The sequence below is a fragment of the Aspergillus multicolor genome, assembly GCF_047715735.1.
Source record: "Aspergillus multicolor strain CBS 133.54 unplaced genomic scaffold BDW74scaffold_21, whole genome shotgun sequence".
Lineage (NCBI taxonomy): Eukaryota > Fungi > Ascomycota > Eurotiomycetes > Eurotiales > Aspergillaceae > Aspergillus > Aspergillus multicolor.
The window spans coordinates 119,344-136,804 of NW_027395972.1; the positions used below are offsets into that span (position 1 = coordinate 119,344).

The 17,461-nt window shown below is 52.2% G+C and overlaps 8 protein-coding genes across 8 annotated transcripts; 5 read left to right on the top strand and 3 right to left on the bottom strand.

Moving 5' to 3' along the window:
* Positions 1 to 1,073: 1,073 nt before the first annotated feature.
* On the bottom strand, positions 1,074 to 1,850 carry BDW74DRAFT_180224 (class I SAM-dependent methyltransferase; the record flags this gene model as incomplete). The annotated part of the gene is made up of 1 exon (XM_073729689.1): positions 1,074 to 1,850. One exon carries the CDS (start codon positions 1,848 to 1,850, stop codon positions 1,074 to 1,076), a length of 777 nt encoding a protein of 258 aa, XP_073581652.1.
* A 237-nt stretch (positions 1,851 to 2,087) lies between these two features.
* On the top strand, positions 2,088 to 2,801 carry BDW74DRAFT_180225 (methyltransferase family protein; the record flags this gene model as incomplete). The annotated part of the gene is made up of 1 exon (XM_073729690.1): positions 2,088 to 2,801. One exon carries the CDS (start codon positions 2,088 to 2,090, stop codon positions 2,799 to 2,801), a length of 714 nt encoding a protein of 237 aa, XP_073581653.1.
* Positions 2,802 to 3,016: 215 nt separating this feature from the next.
* On the top strand, positions 3,017 to 4,046 carry BDW74DRAFT_157121 (uncharacterized protein). Its single transcript, XM_073725087.1, has 2 exons — positions 3,017 to 3,390; positions 3,509 to 4,046. The coding sequence occupies exons 1-2, from the start codon at positions 3,111 to 3,113 to the stop codon at positions 3,901 to 3,903; spliced, it is 675 nt and encodes a 224-aa protein (XP_073581654.1). The 5' UTR covers positions 3,017 to 3,110; the 3' UTR covers positions 3,904 to 4,046.
* A 1,336-nt stretch (positions 4,047 to 5,382) lies between these two features.
* Positions 5,383 to 7,836, top strand: BDW74DRAFT_169205 (bifunctional terpene synthase/polyprenyl synthetase family protein; the record flags this gene model as incomplete). Its single annotated transcript, XM_073726956.1, has 8 exons — positions 5,383 to 5,677; positions 5,728 to 5,756; positions 5,806 to 6,068; positions 6,136 to 6,763; positions 6,811 to 6,965; positions 7,010 to 7,176; positions 7,300 to 7,469; positions 7,522 to 7,836. The coding sequence occupies 8 exons, from the start codon at positions 5,383 to 5,385 to the stop codon at positions 7,834 to 7,836; spliced, it is 2,022 nt and encodes a 673-aa protein (XP_073581655.1).
* A 47-nt stretch (positions 7,837 to 7,883) lies between these two features.
* On the bottom strand, positions 7,884 to 8,693 carry BDW74DRAFT_157126 (uncharacterized protein). The gene is made up of 2 exons (XM_073725088.1): positions 8,297 to 8,693; positions 7,884 to 8,221 (listed from the first exon to the last, which is right to left on the bottom strand). The coding sequence occupies exons 1-2, from the start codon at positions 8,344 to 8,346 to the stop codon at positions 7,969 to 7,971; spliced, it is 303 nt and encodes a 100-aa protein (XP_073581656.1). The 5' UTR covers positions 8,347 to 8,693; the 3' UTR covers positions 7,884 to 7,968.
* Positions 8,694 to 9,789: 1,096 nt separating this feature from the next.
* BDW74DRAFT_54639 (uncharacterized protein) lies at positions 9,790 to 11,455 on the bottom strand. The gene is made up of 3 exons (XM_073733122.1): positions 10,651 to 11,455; positions 10,485 to 10,571; positions 9,790 to 10,435 (listed from the first exon to the last, which is right to left on the bottom strand). Exons 1-3 carry the CDS (start codon positions 11,219 to 11,221, stop codon positions 9,921 to 9,923), a joined length of 1,173 nt encoding a protein of 390 aa, XP_073581657.1. The 5' UTR covers positions 11,222 to 11,455; the 3' UTR covers positions 9,790 to 9,920.
* A 1,281-nt stretch (positions 11,456 to 12,736) lies between these two features.
* Positions 12,737 to 14,622, top strand: BDW74DRAFT_54664 (uncharacterized protein). The gene is made up of 3 exons (XM_073733124.1): positions 12,737 to 12,978; positions 13,079 to 13,364; positions 13,418 to 14,622. Exons 2-3 carry the CDS (start codon positions 13,160 to 13,162, stop codon positions 14,485 to 14,487), a joined length of 1,275 nt encoding a protein of 424 aa, XP_073581658.1. The 5' UTR covers positions 12,737 to 12,978; positions 13,079 to 13,159; the 3' UTR covers positions 14,488 to 14,622.
* Positions 14,623 to 17,272, top strand: BDW74DRAFT_54652 (uncharacterized protein). Its single transcript, XM_073733123.1, has one exon. It carries the CDS (start codon positions 14,758 to 14,760, stop codon positions 17,095 to 17,097), a length of 2,340 nt encoding a protein of 779 aa, XP_073581659.1. The 5' UTR covers positions 14,623 to 14,757; the 3' UTR covers positions 17,098 to 17,272.
* Positions 17,273 to 17,461: the final 189 nt, after the last annotated feature.

The window sequence follows — 17,461 nt, forward strand, 5'->3', positions numbered from 1 at the left end:
GTCCCAAGCTTCCGGAGGGACATAAACCTCCGAGTCCAGCTTGGGTGGCTCAAAAGGCTCCAACACGTAGGGATGAATGTAGATTCGTTTTATCGCGGCTGCGGCATCTCGCCGTCGTGCCACAGTACGCATAAATGAAGAAAGCTGCCTGGTCCATGTATATTTCGTTGAGCGCCATGAATCGCCATAACCGGGCATGAACTCTTGATACAAGATGGGTTGGATCACATCACGCAAGCGCTTAGAAACTAGGCACAAGGAGAGCAGAGGCTGCAGCTTTAAGGATTACCATGTCCAAGGTTTGACGGTCTGTTGATCGTCTGGGAGTTGTCCATTCGGTCCCGCACGGGATCTGGAATGGAAGTCTATGCCTAGATGGTTCACGATCATGAACATGACTTCCACTGGAACACGATCCAATGCTGGCGGGGATGACGGTACTGTTCCCCGCGATCTGTCAATCGTCCCGCTCTCTTCTGTCATCATGATTAGGGTGGAATGTTTATAGGTGGACTTGCTGCGACGGAGTAGAATGTGTAGGAGAGAGAAGATGTGATTGAAATGAAGGGATGTCAGCGAAAGGTCTTGTTTTGTAGCTGTGTAGATCGGTTCCCAAACTCGCTAGTCCGATCTGGCTAGCGGTGTCAAATTTGCTCCATCTATTTCTTGGCAAGAAAATGCTGGATGGGAGCATTGCAAAGGCAAAGCACTTGCAGATCCATCTCAGAGTCTGGCAACGCTTCTCTGTAAAGGTTGCTGTCAAGTCTTGTGTAAAGGTGTGTTGCGCCTCAGATAAGAAGTCACGTGACAATGTTTATCTCTCCGCATGATCGCTATTTATGCATGCATAGATATCCATTTATTATGATTTCACTTCGAGTCTTGAGGCAATGGACTATGATCGCGAAATGTAACAAGGTAACAATCAACCTGTACATAAATAATTTCACTAAGCTGAGTCGAGCCATCTCCTAGTCTTGAAGCGGGTGTACAGTAAAGTTGCAAATTGTCGGTTGACCTATGAAGTGGTACAATATATTTTGACGAGCACGTCCAGGTAGCGAGGATGACGACTATAATGGCTTAACCCCCCCAAATACCAGGAAAGGAAACTCCAACGTGTCTCCTGGTTTATTCCCCTCCCAGTCTTCAACCTTCTTCGTCAACTTCCACCCCACCGACACTTTCACATCCTGAAACCCAACCTCCTTCATCAGATCCTCCATCCACCGCGCAGGTATTCCATGCCTCTCGACCCCCTCCAACTTCCATGGCGGATGAAACTTGATGGCCTCGGGCCCAAAGTCCTCAAAGTCCGTCAATGCAACCCTGCCACCGGGCGTCAAGCAACCAAGCAATGTACACAAAAACGCCTTTAGATCGGGGACATGGTGCATGACAAGATGTGAGAGGATGAGGTCGAACTTGCGCCGGGCGCCGTTGGGGGAGCTGGGATCGAGGGGTGGGAGGGCAGCATCTTCAGGGTCTTCCAGGAGACGGCAGACGGGGACGATGTTGCTGTTGTCGTTGTTATTCTGAGACCGGCTGGCGGCATCATCTTCTGTGTTTCTTCTGATTTTCGCCTTCAACGCATCGATCATGCCGTGTGCCGGATCAACAGCTACAATCTCACGAACAAGCGGTGCGACACGGAGCGTGAGGAGGCCCGTACCACAGCCGACTTCGAGCACATCGAGACCAGCCCCCGAGGACGAACTCTTTTGCTCCGAAAGCATTTGAATAATCGGGTTTAGGGTGTCGAACGCGAGGCGCGTCGCCTCCTGCACCGACGGATTCTTGTCCCAGTCGGCAGCCTCGTCGTTGAAACGCTCGTTCCCTGCAGATGCCATCGTCACCACAAACACGAACCCCGTGCTTGTATCACCAAGGGATTGGGATCTAGACGAGAAAAGAGTTCAAGAACACATGCGTTTTCGAAATTCGGGACATATCCCATTTCGTGCGGGGTAGATATAAGGGACACGAGGCACCTGCCTGGATGATATGAGCCGAGCTTGCCCGCCCTCTCCAACTCGACTCCAACTCCAACAATCCATTATCTGCTGCGGCTAAAAAGCACTAAAACAATGCCATCATTCAGCTCTATAGCGCTTGCTATCGCCCTCGCAGTTGCCGGCTATCTCCACGACCGGTGCATGACGCCCCCAAACAAAGTCACAACCCCCCACCCAACCGACCGGATCCGCCTCGCCGTCTCGCCCCAGAACCTCTACCTAGCGCGCATCGCCAATATAGCACTCATCTACCACATCTTGGTAACCCTCTTCTCGACTTCTTCGCCATCCGACCAGCAAACCCTCGCCAAGCTCTGCCCGTTCCCATCCCACCTCAACCTGGACGTCTCAACTGTCTCCTGGAGTCCCCGCACGGTCGCATACCTCGCGCTCGTCGCTGGTGGGGCGTACCTCCGGCTCGGTGCCTACGCTGGCCTAGGCCGGAACTTCACGTACGAGCTCGCGAAGCCCGATCGGCTGACTACGTCGGGAATCTATGCGTACCTGCAGCACCCGAGCTACACGGGGATGGCGCTGGAGCTGGCGGGGTACTATGGGTTGCTTGTGAATGCGCTGGATACGCCGGTTGCTTGTCTTATTCCGGGTTTCCTGTTGGGATTCTTGAGAACCTGGGAGCTGCCTTTTCTGATGGTTCAGAGTACCATTTTTGTTTCGTTTTTTACGATGAGGATCCGCGATGAGGAGAAGATGTTAAGGGAGAAGTTTGGGCGCGTGTGGGAGGTTTGGCATAAGAGGACTGCGAGGGTTATTCCGTGGGTATTCTGATTGTGCGTATGCAAACGGGTTTCTTTCTTGAGTTTATACGGAGTATGCAGGAGGTTGTTTGTTTTGTGTTGGCTCTCTGTTGGAGAACAAAGATAGCCAATCCATTGTTAGTGCTAAGGTAGCTAGCCCGGTCGGAGTTGATCCGACCGCCCGTCCAATGTCATCATCGCCAGTTCCCGTCCAAGCTCCCAGCCTCCTCTCTTGTCTCGTGGCCAGCTAGCTCTCTCTCCACCTCCACACTCCATTATCGTCCACCTCCCTCCCCGTCCACGAGCACGCATCCCGAGTCAAGCAAGACAATTCAGCAAAATGGGCTTCATAAAACGCACCCTCTCACGCACAACTCCGCCGGTTCTCGCCGCGATCGGCACCTTCTTCTGGGTGACGCGCAAAGACCGCTTCGTCGACATGCCCGCGACCGACTCGATCTTCAGCCACCCTCTCTTCGCGAAATTCAACCCGTCCAAGAACCCAACAACGCACGATCTGTGTATCCGCCGCGTTCCGCTGTCCGAAATCAACCCGTCGCTGCTGGAGAAGAAGGGGAAGCTTGTTGAGGCGTTTTGTGCGGGGGTTTGGAGTGGTTGGGGTGCGTTTCTTTTTCTCCCTTTTCCTTTTCCTTTTTCTTCTGTTTGATGTTTGATGTTTGACGCGGGAAATCCGTTTGAAAGATGAATGAGATGCTAATTCATGTTTGTTTCGAACAGGCTACGCCTTCCAACGCGCCTACCTCTCGCGCAAATACGAAGCCGCCGATACCGCATCGCACCTCTGGACAAACGAGCAGCTGGCGTCATCAACCTACGACGTTGGAACCCTGATAACGGATCACTTTGAGGTTGTGGAGAAGACGGACGACCGGATTGTTGTGCGGTGCGGCGACTCGCCCCGTCGTCAGGATGTGCGTGCCTCGGACGGTCTCTTTGAGATCTCGGCCGTTGTGAAGCCTGAGGAGGGTGTTGCTGAGTTCGGACTTAAGAGCTGCTTTTACCAGGGACTGGGTAAGGCCGAGGGTACGCCGATGCCGCCGCATATCACATGGTTGCATCAGCAGTACACGAAGTTGTTGGCGGAGACGGCGTTGGATAAGGTGAGGAGGTAAAGGGTTTTTGAGGGGGTGTATATACCAGTGAGGGGATAAATGGGTTGATTGATGATGGTTTTGATACGGCTGATGTAGTTAGATTAGAGGCTTGAGGGGCCATGTCTAGACGTGGAGATCATCGCTTGAAGACCTTAGGCTTCGTTCAATTGAATGGTTTACACCAACATGTGATACCATAGAGTTCTTGTGATTTTCGTGGTCTTGTCGCAGCTGAGAACCCGCAGGTATTGCAATGGCGGCTTACGCGCTCTGACCGGCGGTTTTGAACACTGTCTTCGGTTACTCTGGTCTCTTCCAGGTTGGATGTGCGACAGCGAGAAACTCAAATCGAGTCGGCTAACTTGTCTTGCTGGGTGCGCTGCTATCCCGGATACCATCACATGGCCGTACTTGGCAATCATGTCGATGGCCCTCCAAGCATTACTTGAGGTCCAGCGGTTTAATACTTCTGAGGGCCACGGATACCACGAGGCCCGAACTGAGGAAGAGCAGACAGCGCGTCGAGATGTGCCGTCGATGGGCAGGATGAAAAACATGGTCAGAACTCGCCAACGGGGATTTTTAATGTTGGATAAGGCATCCATCCCCGGCCGTATCGGCAGAGCCCGCGGCATCAGACGACTTACAAAGACATGCGCGGCATAACCAACCAGTTTATACCTGTCAGCTCTCAGAACTCTTCTCGATAGCTCGACTCGACAGAAACGAGTCCTCTAAGGAGCCTCTCGACGGTATACTGGCTAGGTTTCCAGACCCACATAAATCTACAGGATGGAAGTCTGTGCCGCATTCCGATTGCTTGGACGTCATTTTAATGCTTTGCAAGTTCGATGCCGCTTGGACACGTTTGCAAATCTCGGAAATTATCTCGCAGACCACCTAACGGATAGCGATTGAGGGTATATAGGTTGACGCTAGCATTGCGCGACAGTCTGAAGTTATCATTTCGCTTGTTGTGATCTTTATATGGCGGGCCAAGAAGCAAGGGATGCACGATTACGATCAGCAACTCAAAAGGGGATATTATCAACTCAGAGCGTCGGTTTACTGGTATGCGAGCAATCCTTTGCTCCTCAACTGAGATTGTTTGGGCCAGCTTGAGACGGCGAGTAATAGGCAGCAAACATCTGCTTCGCATACGGATACCTGAAGCATGGAGAGGTCGGGACAAGGTTTGCCTGAGCCCAGCAATCTTCAGATGATTGGCAAGGATTGCTTTAGCTCACCTGGGCCTGAAATCTGACACGTATTTTCATCTCGACCAATCGAAGTTGAACGATGCCGGACAACCATTTTGGGACCATCCTAGTTGGCCAGCGGCGGTCTTCCTGCAGATCTGGGTGCTTTGTGAGGTGATTGCTAGGCGGGGATGCATGGTCGTTTTTGCTTTTTGACAGCCTCTTTTGCCATATAAGGCAACACCCCACCCACTCTTGGCGGCGAAGCTGCAATTCTGCTTTCTGCTCTCTGCTCAACATGGCCTGCACCGTCGACACCTTCTCATTTAAGGACTTCAAGCTCCCCGATCAACTTTCAGAGCGCCCCGCGGCACACTTTAACAGCTTACCCTATCGTATTTGGCAGCCTGACACCGATTCCTCCGAGACGATCAACCAGGTCATAGCCGATTGGAAGAACGCCACGGGCAAAGATGTCTCAGATGCGCTCGGCACGGGTACTGCCAGCTTGCCACTCTATTCGGCTTCCCAGTGCCCTCCACATATCCTACCACAATTTTTGAGAGTTGGCTATATCGCTATGTTATGGGCGGGTAGGTAGCCCTATACCTTTGAGGACGCTGATCTGATTTCCTCGATCTAGATACAACGGATGCCCTTAACACGGCAGAAGTAAGTGTCTCGTTTTGATCCTCCTGGGCAGTACTCAGATTTTTTTTAGCATGAGGCAATCAAGCTGGACCTGCGCGCAGCGCTTCTTTCCGAAGTGAAGCTGGGGAAACATGCCCGGTGCGAGTTTGAGATCAATGAGCTCTATGTAGAGAGTCTCAAAGATGCCCTGAACGGAACCGAAGGGCTCAGTGCTTATTTCAAAGACAAATACGACCTCTTTGACTCTGGCGTCCAAGCACAGACCGTACCTGCTCTACACACAGTAACTTGGGAAAATTACAAGGCATACCGGATCAAAAGTGTTAGGGGCAAGTGAGCAGACCTAGCATTGACCTCTTCTTGGCTTTGCTGCAAGAAGAACACTGACAGATTATGGTAGAGTGCTATCGAGGCTGGTGCCTGCCATACAGGGGATATGCATCAGTAAACAAGAGCTTGATTCCGTTGCGCACATGATCCAGCTCGGTGATCTGATTACGGGTTTGACAAACGACTTCCACAGCTTCCACAAGGAGTTTGATAAACATTTCGCGGCTGGCACTCTCGACATGATGCACAATGGGATGGCAGTTTTGATGAGCAACTACGGATATGATGAAAACGAAGCCAGCGATATCCTGAAACAGGAGGTTCTCGCGGCTGAGAAGAAACTGATGGCGGACTATGAGACCTGGAGCTCTTCGCAGACCCCCAAGACTGAAGACCTGCGCCGGTACATGTTCACCTCGATCCTCGGCATTGGCGGTTTTAATCTCTGGCAGTCCATCTCACCGCGGTATCACCGGACTAACTGTACAACAACAGCCAATGATCGAGCTCAGTTCGTTGGGCGTGGCTATGACGGGAAAATAAAGCTTCCCGACCACCCTCCGCCCGCAATGGTCATGGAGATGAATGGTCACGGCGAGGCAGATACTTCGTTAGGAGTCAAACAGGAGCCGAGCAATGTTGTAAACCCTCTATACAAGGAGATAGTGGCGCCCTTCGAAAAAGCTCCGGCTGAAAAGGTAAGTGCTTTTACATATCGCAGGGGTAATGTGCTAAAAGAAATGAGATTGTTCTCGCTCCGTGGGAATACATCCAGTCGTTGCCCGGGAAGCAGACCCTCGGCCGCGTTATCGACTGTCTGCAGGATTGGTTTACACTGCCAGAGGAGTCAGCGAGAATTATCAGAGAGACCAGCAGGATGCTTTTTGATGCGACGCTCATGTGGTCCCCCTTAGAGCCCCAGAACGTACTTACTAACAACGCAGGCTTGACGATATCCAAGACGGGTCCCTGCTCCGCCGCGGGCGACCAGCAGCCCACGCTGTCTTTGGCCAGCCGCAGACTGTCAACAGTGCTACATACCTCTACGTGAAAGGTAGTCGACAGCTGAAAAGCTTGAAGCACGCCGACCAATGCCGGGAAGTGTTCCACGGTAGGTAGTAGCAAACGTGTCTATATCGCAGCTAATTCTCTCTAGATGAGCTGGAAACGCTTGCCTTCGGACAGGGTCTAGAGCTGTACTGGACATTCAACACAACCATGCCCTCAACGAAAGACTACCTGATCATGGTAGACAACAAAACAGGCGGCTTCTTCCGGCTTGTACTGCGACTTCTCGAAATAGAGTCTGAATGTGAACACAATCCTGAGTTGATGCATCTGTTCACTTTGCTGGGGAGATACTACCAGATTCGCGATGATTATCTCAACCTGGCATCTGATGAGGTAACCCCTTCCCGAAACTCGCCTCTTATCTAGACTAATTATTCTCCGTTAGTATACCGCAAAAAAGGGGTTCTGCGATGATCTATCCGAAGGCAAATTCTCCTTCCCGCTCATCCACCTCCTGCAGAACATAGCTTCACCTGAGCACATACGGGGTATACTCTTCCGTCGCGACAAAACTACCGAGCTCTCGCTCGAAATAAAGCAGTTTGTTCTTGATGAGATGAAGGAGGTCGGGAGTCTTACCCATACCAAGGAAGTCCTAGATGGACTTTTTGCCGCTATGTTAGAGACACTGGATAAGTTAGAGGCAAACCTAGGCGCTAACAAGAAGCTCCGGATCTTTCTCTTGTGGTTGAAGATATAGAGCTATGTATGGAGATCTACTAAGCCATTCCACCTGTCAAATAAGAAGTCAAAGCTCAGCATTTCAGCATTCATAATATACAATCGCAACTAATAATACAAAGCATAACTCATATCACCCAGTCACGCCAGATCAGAAATCCTCCCGATTCGACGCTTGCCTCGGCGACCGTCCAACATGCCCATGCCCCTGAGGCGGGCTCCCCATGGTAGCCCCAACATCCCCCTCGGAGACAATCTTCGAGCGTCCGAGCTTCGTGGCGCCAGTGGTATTCGCGAGGTCGTCGTCTTTCACGATCCCCTTCTTGGGTGATTGGTGTCGAAGCAGCGCGTAGCCGCCGCCGATGACGCCGGCCATGGTCATGAAGGCAATGTTGCGGGAGGAGCTGGGGCAGACGAGGCTATTAGTCAAACTTGACGGAGAAGGGCTGCAGAGAGAGAGATGGGAAGGGGCGACTCACGTAGCCGGCGAGCGGCCAGGTGCTTTGCCAATGTTCATTCCGGCGGGCATTTTGATTTGATTTTCGAGTAGGTAAGTAGTGTACGTAAGGTATAAGAGTTTGGTGATAGATTCTCAAGAGACCTTCGAATAGCCCGCTACCGGTTTATAAGGACCCAGCTCCTGGACACCTTCGCCACCATGACGAGAGAGTGATCTATGACACTGGTGTGATCTGACGGGCCTGCCGGGCCTAGACTCGGATTACCCGATATGGATTGCTATTTGGTGATGAAGTTATGACAGAGGGCCCGACAGCCAGTGTGGGCCCGGTAGGCTCGGGTCCGGCCGGCTAGCGCAGCGGGGTGCGGACGCTAAAGCTAGGGTTCCCGGGTGTGGAGCGCTGGGGCGGAGGGGCGGAGGGGCGGAGGGGCCTGGCGGGACGGGTCTCGAGGCTCCGGGCTCGGGAGGACCGTTGTTTTGGGTTGGAGGGTCTGGCGATCTTCATATTGGATACTTGTAAAGAGCGGTATTGTGTGTATGGGCGTTCAACTAAGATCAGCCAGAAATCTTCGCGGGTAAGGCATGAAGGCGTGGGATTATATTACATCCTTCAAATCCATCTCCCACCGTCATGTTGAAGGCCTAGTGGAATGGACCGAGTAGATCTCGGAGACATGCTTCCATCTGAGCATGAGCTCTATGGCGAGAATAGTATAAATGAACATCACTTCAGGAAGGCCGAGAATGAAAAGCTGGAGTGTAAGTCTGCCGTAGGGTCGTTTGTGCGAGAAGGTTATGCCCTAACGAGGGAAATAGGGCGGGCAAAGAGGACAGGGGAGAAGAATAGTGAGCAACGAGAGCCCGACCCGGTCACAAAGGAACCCCTTGTAGAAGAATTCCGCCGAGTCGACTTCGGGAGAAGATCCTGTCGCCATCTCAGTGCCAGGCTTATGCCGATCGCAAAGAAACGTACAAAGTGTAGGGAGTGATGGAGATAGATGAGAAATGGTGGGCATGCGTACCGGTGATCCACCATAGCTTATGCAGCTGAGTTAAGGCACCAGCACTACAAGAAATAGCACCGTACCACTACCATAGTGGTCATCTCAACCTCTTACAAATTGAATCGTGTAAGCGAAGAATGGCGTGTAGGACGAGATGTAGACCCATTAACAGGGCAGTCGACTTTTATTCATTGGGTAACAACGCGACTTTTGTTACCTATGCTTCGTTCAAAACGGGACCACGGGGAGGTATGGCCCCTATTCTCAGAGGGAGCTACCTAGATAGGGTTGATAAACGTGGTCTGGGAAAAGAAAGGTTTTATTCTGTCAGAGAAAACTGGAAAGCATGCTATCAGCCGCCGTAGACACTGATCTGTTGCCTGACCAGGGGCGCCAGAGCCACCCATACAATCCCTCCACTCTCGTTAGGGACCGTAAATATCGTACGAGGGCAATGTGATGAACGCTCTATTATCGTCTAAGAAAGATCCGAATATCCTAGTAGATCCTGTACTGTAGCTGGATGCTTCCAGCTCCATATATATGTATATATATATAATAGATTTTGCAGCAGTTGTCCAGATGGAGGAAGGTATTTTCATAGTCACAATTCCCACACACATCACCATCACCTTGTAATCAGACTTGCTCTCGCTCACGCGCGCGTTCACCCATATCAACCTCATCGGCAGACGCAAGCCCCAAAGATCTGTCCGAAGACGCATGCAATCGGTTCCCTTCGCATTTCGGCGATCCCGTTGCCAAACCTGCTCCCCTTCTCCTACATACACGCGTAAGTTGGCGCGCCCATCCGCAGGTTGGCTTCGGCCATCGCAGTACGCCACGCAACGTAGCTGTCTGCGCGGGTAGCGGCGGTGAGGCCAACCCCGCGTAAAGATGCTGATTCTGGGCACTAATGAAGAGCTGACGGAAGGCCGCGGTGCAAGCAATGATGATTGCGGTGCCACCCTCGATCGAGCACCATAGGTAGACCCAGGAGAAGCGGTCGAAGCGGTCTATGAGGCCGACGGTGGTGACGCGGACGATGGCGACGGCCATGACGAAGACAGTAGCTGAGAAGACGGCCGTCAAGACGAGTTTCTTTCGTATCGATAAACCCGTGCGCCAGACGATCAGGGAGGGGATGGAGAGGACTTGATTGTTTACTAGGTGGGTAGTGTAGTCAGGATCTGGTGGACTTACTCAGGAGATCGGTGAGCACGTCCGCGGCGCCGTTCAGGAAATAGGCCCAGCTGGACTTTCGGGTGTACTGCACATTGGTGCAGTGGGCTGTCGGCACGGCTCCAAGGTTAGGATAAATATTTTTTTTTTTTGGTTCGCACGGGAAGATATGGACCGTTCGACTTACTATGTATGAATTGCCACTTAGAGAACAAACACTGGTAGGTTCCATTCGATAGCACCAGGGCGCCTAGGGCGACGGTGATCGCCGTCACAACATACCACCAGATACGATGGCTTCGGATTTTTGACCCCAGTCTGTAAAAGAACACCAAGAACGACAGTTTGATGCACCAGAGGCCCAGAAAGAACAGGATAGTAATCACACCGCGGTAGTGGAACAGGGTCGTAAACCGATCAGCAAGGTCAGGTGTCCAGGCTTCTTTCCCCTTGGAGACGTCGGAGAGGAGGTACACGGTCTGTGACTCCACCTGCCAGATTATGCTCGTTGAAAGGTGGAAACTCCAGGCGAGAACGACGAGGAAGTCGTCGAAGTGGAACCGGAAGTGTTGATTGGTTTTGAAGCGCACGGTTAGGCGGAAGATGAGGAAAAGAAAGCTGGTGGCTGTGAATGTCCACTGCATTGTCTGATAGCTGTCAGTCGAATGGCTATAGTGTCTGCAGATGTAGCAACAGACCATAAATACAGGCTGAGATACTCGTCCCAGAACGCTGCTCGGGGCTTCGGTGGCTGCCATGGTTGAGGATTGGACGCAACCCAAGTATCCCGGGTAAAGAATCCATCGAATATCTTATATCAACGTTCTTGCTTCTTTCCGTGGAGCTGATATGAGATCCTGTCGGTTGTTTGAGTACTCAATAACTTTCGACTCAGTGGGGGTAACAAGATCTTCACCAATTCCTTTTGCGGAAGGGAGCATGTCGGCTATTTGGGAACTCGATGGGTGTTGACTCAGTGGGGGTAAGAGACTGCCACACTATGGAGATATTCTTTGCAGGAGCATTACCTGGGGTAGCTGTATCTGCCCAAATCAACCGACAGCTCTTGAATCAAGGGGAGAACAGAGCTTGAAACTGTTATCCTCAGCAATCCGATTTGAGCGTGAACTGTACCGATTCCATTGCTGTTACACCAGCCCCCAACCTCCTGCGCCTGAAAAGCAAGGTTCGCAAACTAGGTGACGGTAAGCGCAGCAAAATCGGCCTGGCTGTCAATCCGCGGTTTCCGCGGTTTCCCCCGGGTAGACACTCGGTGTAGAAGACCAATGGATGATAAGCGACTACCCCGGTCTGAACTTTTGGGCTCAGCTACTGAGGCTGTTGTTGTATCATACATGCAGCTGCCCTCATCGCAGCATGCATTCCGACCAATCCGCCGTGCCATTAGACCCACGCGCATGGACGAGTGAATTCTTCAAGAGGTTCTAACGACAGCCACATAAGGCTTGTACGGCGTGGCGCGCAAAATCATTTCCGCAATCCTGGGAGTCGAGAGTTAGGAAGTTGATATAATCGTTCTGAATCTCTCATATGCACGCAAGCACTAATATTCCCTTGATATTCTATGTAGAACATACCAGTCTGGCTTGTTTGGGTCATGAGCGGCTTCACGCCATCGATGACTTTGAAACTGGTCCTTTGCGCTCGTCTATCTCTAGTCCCGGCTTTCGAGCAGTACTGCAGCAGAAAGGAATACGAGGACGAGGAAGCATCGTGATGCATTGAAGACCAATTCCATATATTGGCTGATGGTGGCTTGTCAGACCTAGACTTTGCGAGGACATAGGATGCGTTAAGCATCACGCTCTCTCCTGGCCAACACCAACCAGCAACGTTCTGGTTTATATACCGTGTTTTCTTCAACGAGGCCATCCTCCACGACTGTCACAGGGAGCTGCTTGCGACATTTCGGAAGCAACGTCGTGATGGTCGTCCCTAGTCCTTCTTTTGATCTGGCGTCAGTAGAGGAATTTTGCCCGATTACGTGTACACATTCAAGGATACCTTGCGCATCCATTTCATTGGCACGTTTGTCGCCCAGGTTATGGAGGACCAGGTGTTTGGCTAACAGTACCTGCTGGAGACGGGCGCATTATTCCTGATCCCCGCCGTGATGCAGCACAGCAATTGGACGATCTGAAGCGATGCGGATGGGTTCGATCGCCTGCGCCTCATCCGAGATGGCGGCATCGATAGAAAAAGGGCGTTGACACCCGATCGATATCTTGTGTTCGGAGGCGTGTGGAATCCATCCCAGTCGGCAGTTCACGACATCGGTCAGCGTGGGGTGTGGAGCGAGGGTTATTCTAAGCTCTGATACTCAGCTGGTCAGTGGTCGGTGGGTGTCGTCGACGGTCAAGCATTCGAGTTTCAGCCTCGTCGAGTACGCAGCGTATCAGTTATGGAGAGTAGGAATATTGTCCACTTTACTTGCTGACAAGTAGAACAGGAGAAGCACAATAAAGGCGCGTCGCTTAGATGTTTGCTCCATAAGGTAGGTATAGTATCTGCCAACCATCACATGTCCTTTTAGCCGTATCTAGAAGTAATGGTCTCTAGCGTGGCTGTTCAAACAGGCCGCTAATTGATGCAAGAACCCAGCCACCTTTTAGCTCGATCGCGTCAGACAGATCGTGGCGCCCCTCAAGAACAATTACGAGAGTCTTCACCGTTCAATGCTAATCCGAAAAGCTCCATCGCCAATGCCACCTCTCTGGAGCCGCTCGTTCAATACGAGACTCACGTCCTCGGAGATCTCACAGCAACTCCGCAACCCCGGGGATATCTTCTCTGTGCTGCTGATCCTCGGCGGAGATGTTGTTTGTCGCGCGATCGCTCAGATGGCGGGGGCTGGAATCACCCCCGTCTCGTTTTCTTTCGGTCGGCCATCAATTTAACCTTCTCTCCGTCAATCGTCTAACCTTTGCGTGTAGGATGGGTCGCGTACATCGTGACAGCTCTTCTGACAGCGATCGGGGAGCGACGGCTGATGCCGTACCCCGACAGTCCGTGCCTGGTCATCAACGCGCGGTCGGAATACGTCCGCGAGAACCGCAGCTGGATCTTAGGCCGTATAATGCGCGATTTTGAAGTCTGGATGGACGAGGGCCGCTCAGACGGGCCGATCCGTCGCCGCCTGAACCAGATGCTCGACCAGCGTTGGGAGAAGGCTCGTTGGGATGCTGACCAAGCCCAGCCGGGCTCTTCGGCGAGTGTCCCCAGGTCAACAAAGGCCGGCCTTTGTGTTTCCATATTCCATACTGAGCAGGCCCAGCCGGGTTATCATGGCTATGATCTGCTCTACTACATGGGGATTGCCACGGCCGCCGTCCAATTTGGGATTGCTGCTATCCCATTGGGGATTTGGGGCGATTGGGGTGTCTTTCTTGTCACCGCAGCAGGTATTGTTCTCTCGTTCACTACTGCTAGCCTTCCTCAGTGGGCGCAGGAGAAGTGGGCGTGTCGACGCAATTCCCAGAAGACTGTAATCCTCACTCGCGGCAACGGGTCGCAGCATGCGATTGTCATCGTCGGTTCCGGTAAGGGCCTTGATTTGGAGGATCTGGCCAGCGGACCGATTGACATGGATGTGTCCCGAGGGTCATGGACGAGTCTCTTCTTGATGATACTTGCCGTGCTTTGGATAGTTCTTTTGATCATCGCTGCGGGGCTGCAGCAAAACACATGGTTCCTCCTCGCGACGGGCGGATTGGGCATAATTGAGAACATTCTTGTTGCTGGATGGCCACGACGACCGAAAGCTTTTGGCGTTCCCTTGACCTTCAAGGAAGTCATCGGCGAGCCGAGAGTCATGGAGACGTTGTTTGCAGTGGAGGAAGCTTACCCTCGCGTTGGTCTCGCGATGCTAGACACCTTCTTCCCGGGTAGATTGTCGCATAAAGAGAAGGAAAGATGGAATGAGCTGCGCCAGCTGGCTGATGCACTCGACGAGTCTCAACAACAGAGCACCAAGCCCTCCGTCGCGCATACCTCAACGTCATAGCCGCTTTTATCCTGACTGTCTCCGGGTAGTACATCCTAGGCTGTCCACCGCGGAATAAAGGCGGCATTAGAGCATAATGTTGACAACAATTCAGTGGCCGGGTTAGCTACCCAATTCGGCCGTAGCCAAGATCGCGTCCATGCAAAGGAGCTAAATCCTGGCGGCTCGCCCGCCCCCACGTCAAGGCGTTCTTCAGCCCTTCAGCTCTTCAGCTTTCGTCCTGCCACTCTCCCTTCCTCGCCCGAAAATCACTTCTTGCGAGCATTTATCATGGACCATATAGAGTCGCCGCTGGGCTCACCTTATCCTTCTTTGGAAGTACCCTGTCTTAGCGATGAGCCATACGAGCATCACGATTTCTTGACATACCCAGAGCACCAGGGTTGGGACATTAACCGCCTGTTTGCTGGTGATTTTACCGAACATGGGAATCCAGCGCCATTCCTGCAAAACTGGTTATTTTTTGGTGTCCTCTGGGAAGCATTCGGTCCGATCAACAAGGGAGGGAAGCGTCACTACGTAAAAGAGCAAGAAGTTCAACCGTACGGCACCATAACCGTGGTCGGGCTAGAAGAACGAATCCTCGAGCTTAACTCGTTTATCTCTTCCCTGATCCAAGGCGGAGGCAAAGCCACTGCAGATCATATTGGCCATCGTATCGAACAGTGTCTTCAAACCGTGTCGCGGCTCTGTCGAATCGCAAAGTGCGATGGAGACCCTCGCCTAGGGTTCACGACTTGGCCGCTATCGCCCGAGATTGATCTCTCTATTCGGACATTGAGTCAGCGGCTCGCCTGGAACTTTGCATCGGGCGTTATGCCTCTAGTCTTTGACTCCTACACTGGAGGCTTGGAGTTTCCTTGTGCATGGCTTCCCCTCAAGCGCTTGCAGGACTCAGGGTGGTGTCCAAGCGAGATAGCCATGGTTGAAGAGACATTTACGTCTGCGTCTGCGCTCTATACGTCGCAGTTGGAGAGCCCACCGTCTGCAACGCAGAAGGACCATAGTCAGTGCACAAGGAATCTGTGTATGGCGCGGCAGCTAAACGAGGAGACATACCGTACGGCGCATACCACCACTGATTGCGACTGTTCGCACCATGGACCTTTGATTCACGAAGTGACCACAATCCTGGAGTCGGGGGGTATCCCGCTGTTGTCGATAACACCGATCAAGAAAGAGCCTTATATCAAGATTGCTGTAGAGGAGTACAGCGAAGGAAAGAAGTACATCGCCTTCTCGCATGTTTGGTCCGACGGATTGGGAAACCCTACTGCAAATACGTTGCCTCAGTGTCAATTGCTTCGTATCCAGAGCCTATTGGACGAACTAGTTTCCGGGATCAGGTCGGTCGATCTTGTCAACAGGTTAGCGTTCCGGGAGCTCTGGAAGAAGAAATTCCACGGTTCATCGCTCCTCTTCTGGATGGACACGATGTGCATCCCTGTGGCCGACGAACACCGTGAACTGCGCTCGAAGGCGATCAAGTCAATGAAAGCCGTTTACGAGCGAGCGTTCCGCGTGTTGGTTCTGGACGGCGATATTCAATCCTTCTCCTCCAGCGACTACACACAGTCATTTATGCGGATCCGACTTTCAGCCTGGATGCGACGACTTTGGACGTTGAACGAAGGTGTGCTAGCACACAAACTCTGCCTCAAATTCGCCGACGGCTTCTTCGACGTCCAAGCCCGATCCAAAGCACAGCAGGACGAGGCGTACGATTCTGAGCTAGAGCAAACCAAATACACATACGGAACACCCATGCGAGATGCAGATAACTTCCACTGGAAATTCCGTCTGCTCCGCTTAAATGTCATCTCCGAGCCGGACCCACGCATGGTCAGGAAGACGGCATCCGATTCGACCGCTAGTCCTGAAGCCAAACGCTGCTTTGCAATCATGGAGGCTTTCAGTGCAGCTTTGTACCGCTCAACCAGTAAAGAGCGGGACGAGATGCTCTGCTTTGCGAGTTTGATTGGGTGGGACACGTCACTTCTAAAGGGTCTCCCGTTTGAAGACCACATGCATGCTTTACTTTCAACAGAGAAACACCTTCCCCAGGGTATGCTGTTCCTTGCTGGTCCGAGAATGCACCAGCGCGGTTGGCGATGGGCAATCAATCGGTTTGGCAACTGCGGTGCGAAACGATTGAAAGTCAAGTCTGATGATATGACAATTGGGCACGTTAGGGAGGACGGGTTCGTGGTCGAATACCCGGCGCTGGTGTTGCCGCTGAACTGCACGCTAGAGAAGCTGGGCTGTTTGGTAGTGGACGTTGACGTAGGCAATGGCTTGGTGGCTACGTTCCAAATCACAAGGCACGATGAAGGGTTGAATGACACAGAGTACAAGGCTGATGTCCATAGAACCGGCCACGGTCAGCTGCACATTCTGTACTGGGATATGACGAAGAAGCTGCCTCCCAGAACGCCGATGCCCGCTGCAGTCGTCTCCAGTTCTGTGGATGAGGATCTTTCGAAGGGCAAGACGGTGCATCAGTTTGAGTGCCTCGCCTATGTGGAGATACTGGAGGCTGGGCCTGAGCAGCGGCAAGGCAAAGAAAATGAGCTTGCTCAGCGGGTTACAGGACAGTGGACAGTTCAATAGCGTATCTTCCCATCCTGAGTATCGATGTGATGGGCCATGTCGTCACCCGTAGCTAGCTTTTTAGACCTGGGTGCACAAAATATATTTCTGCCCTAGAACTGAGAGGCTGTTAAGACTTGTGAGAAATTAAGGAGTAACCTCATAGAATACCATTCCCACTACCCCAGGCTAAGAAGTTCGTGCTCCAATCAAGGCAATGATAAGGAAAAGATCACTCACAAGCTGCTACAACATGCTCGGTAGCTTGACTTCCCCCCATGGAGCGTATCGGGATAGCTAGTGGGGCGATCACGTGCTGATACGATATCGGAGTGAGTCACATGGGAGGGGCTCTAGCTTCAAAAAAGATTCCCGCCCCTCATCT

Excerpts from the sequence above, each read along its gene's own strand:
- BDW74DRAFT_157121 (XM_073725087.1), top strand. The coding sequence starts at position 3,111 with ATGGGCTTCATAAAACGCACCCTCTCACGCACAACTCCGCCGGTTCTC. Across the intron at positions 3,391-3,508 it reads GGGGGTTTGGAGTGGTTGGG|GCTACGCCTTCCAACGCGCC; the intron begins GTGCGTTTCTTT and ends TGTTTCGAACAG.
- BDW74DRAFT_157126 (XM_073725088.1), bottom strand. The coding sequence starts at position 8,346 with ATGCCCGCCGGAATGAACATTGGCAAAGCACCTGGCCGCTCGCCGGCT. Across the intron at positions 8,222-8,296 it reads CCTGGCCGCTCGCCGGCTAC|CTCCTCCCGCAACATTGCCT; the intron begins GTGAGTCGCCCC and ends CGTCTGCCCCAG.
- BDW74DRAFT_54639 (XM_073733122.1), bottom strand. The coding sequence starts at position 11,221 with ATGGCAGCCACCGAAGCCCCGAGCAGCGTTCTGGGACGAGTATCTCAG. Across the intron at positions 10,572-10,650 it reads TAAGTGGCAATTCATACATA|CCCACTGCACCAATGTGCAG; the intron begins GTAAGTCGAACG and ends CCGTGCCGACAG. Across the intron at positions 10,436-10,484 it reads CGTGCTCACCGATCTCCTGA|TCCTCTCCATCCCCTCCCTG; the intron begins GTAAGTCCACCA and ends TAAACAATCAAG.
- BDW74DRAFT_54664 (XM_073733124.1), top strand. The coding sequence starts at position 13,160 with ATGCTAATCCGAAAAGCTCCATCGCCAATGCCACCTCTCTGGAGCCGC. Across the intron at positions 13,365-13,417 it reads CCCCGTCTCGTTTTCTTTCG|GATGGGTCGCGTACATCGTG; the intron begins GTCGGCCATCAA and ends CTTTGCGTGTAG.
- BDW74DRAFT_54652 (XM_073733123.1), top strand. The coding sequence starts at position 14,758 with ATGGACCATATAGAGTCGCCGCTGGGCTCACCTTATCCTTCTTTGGAA.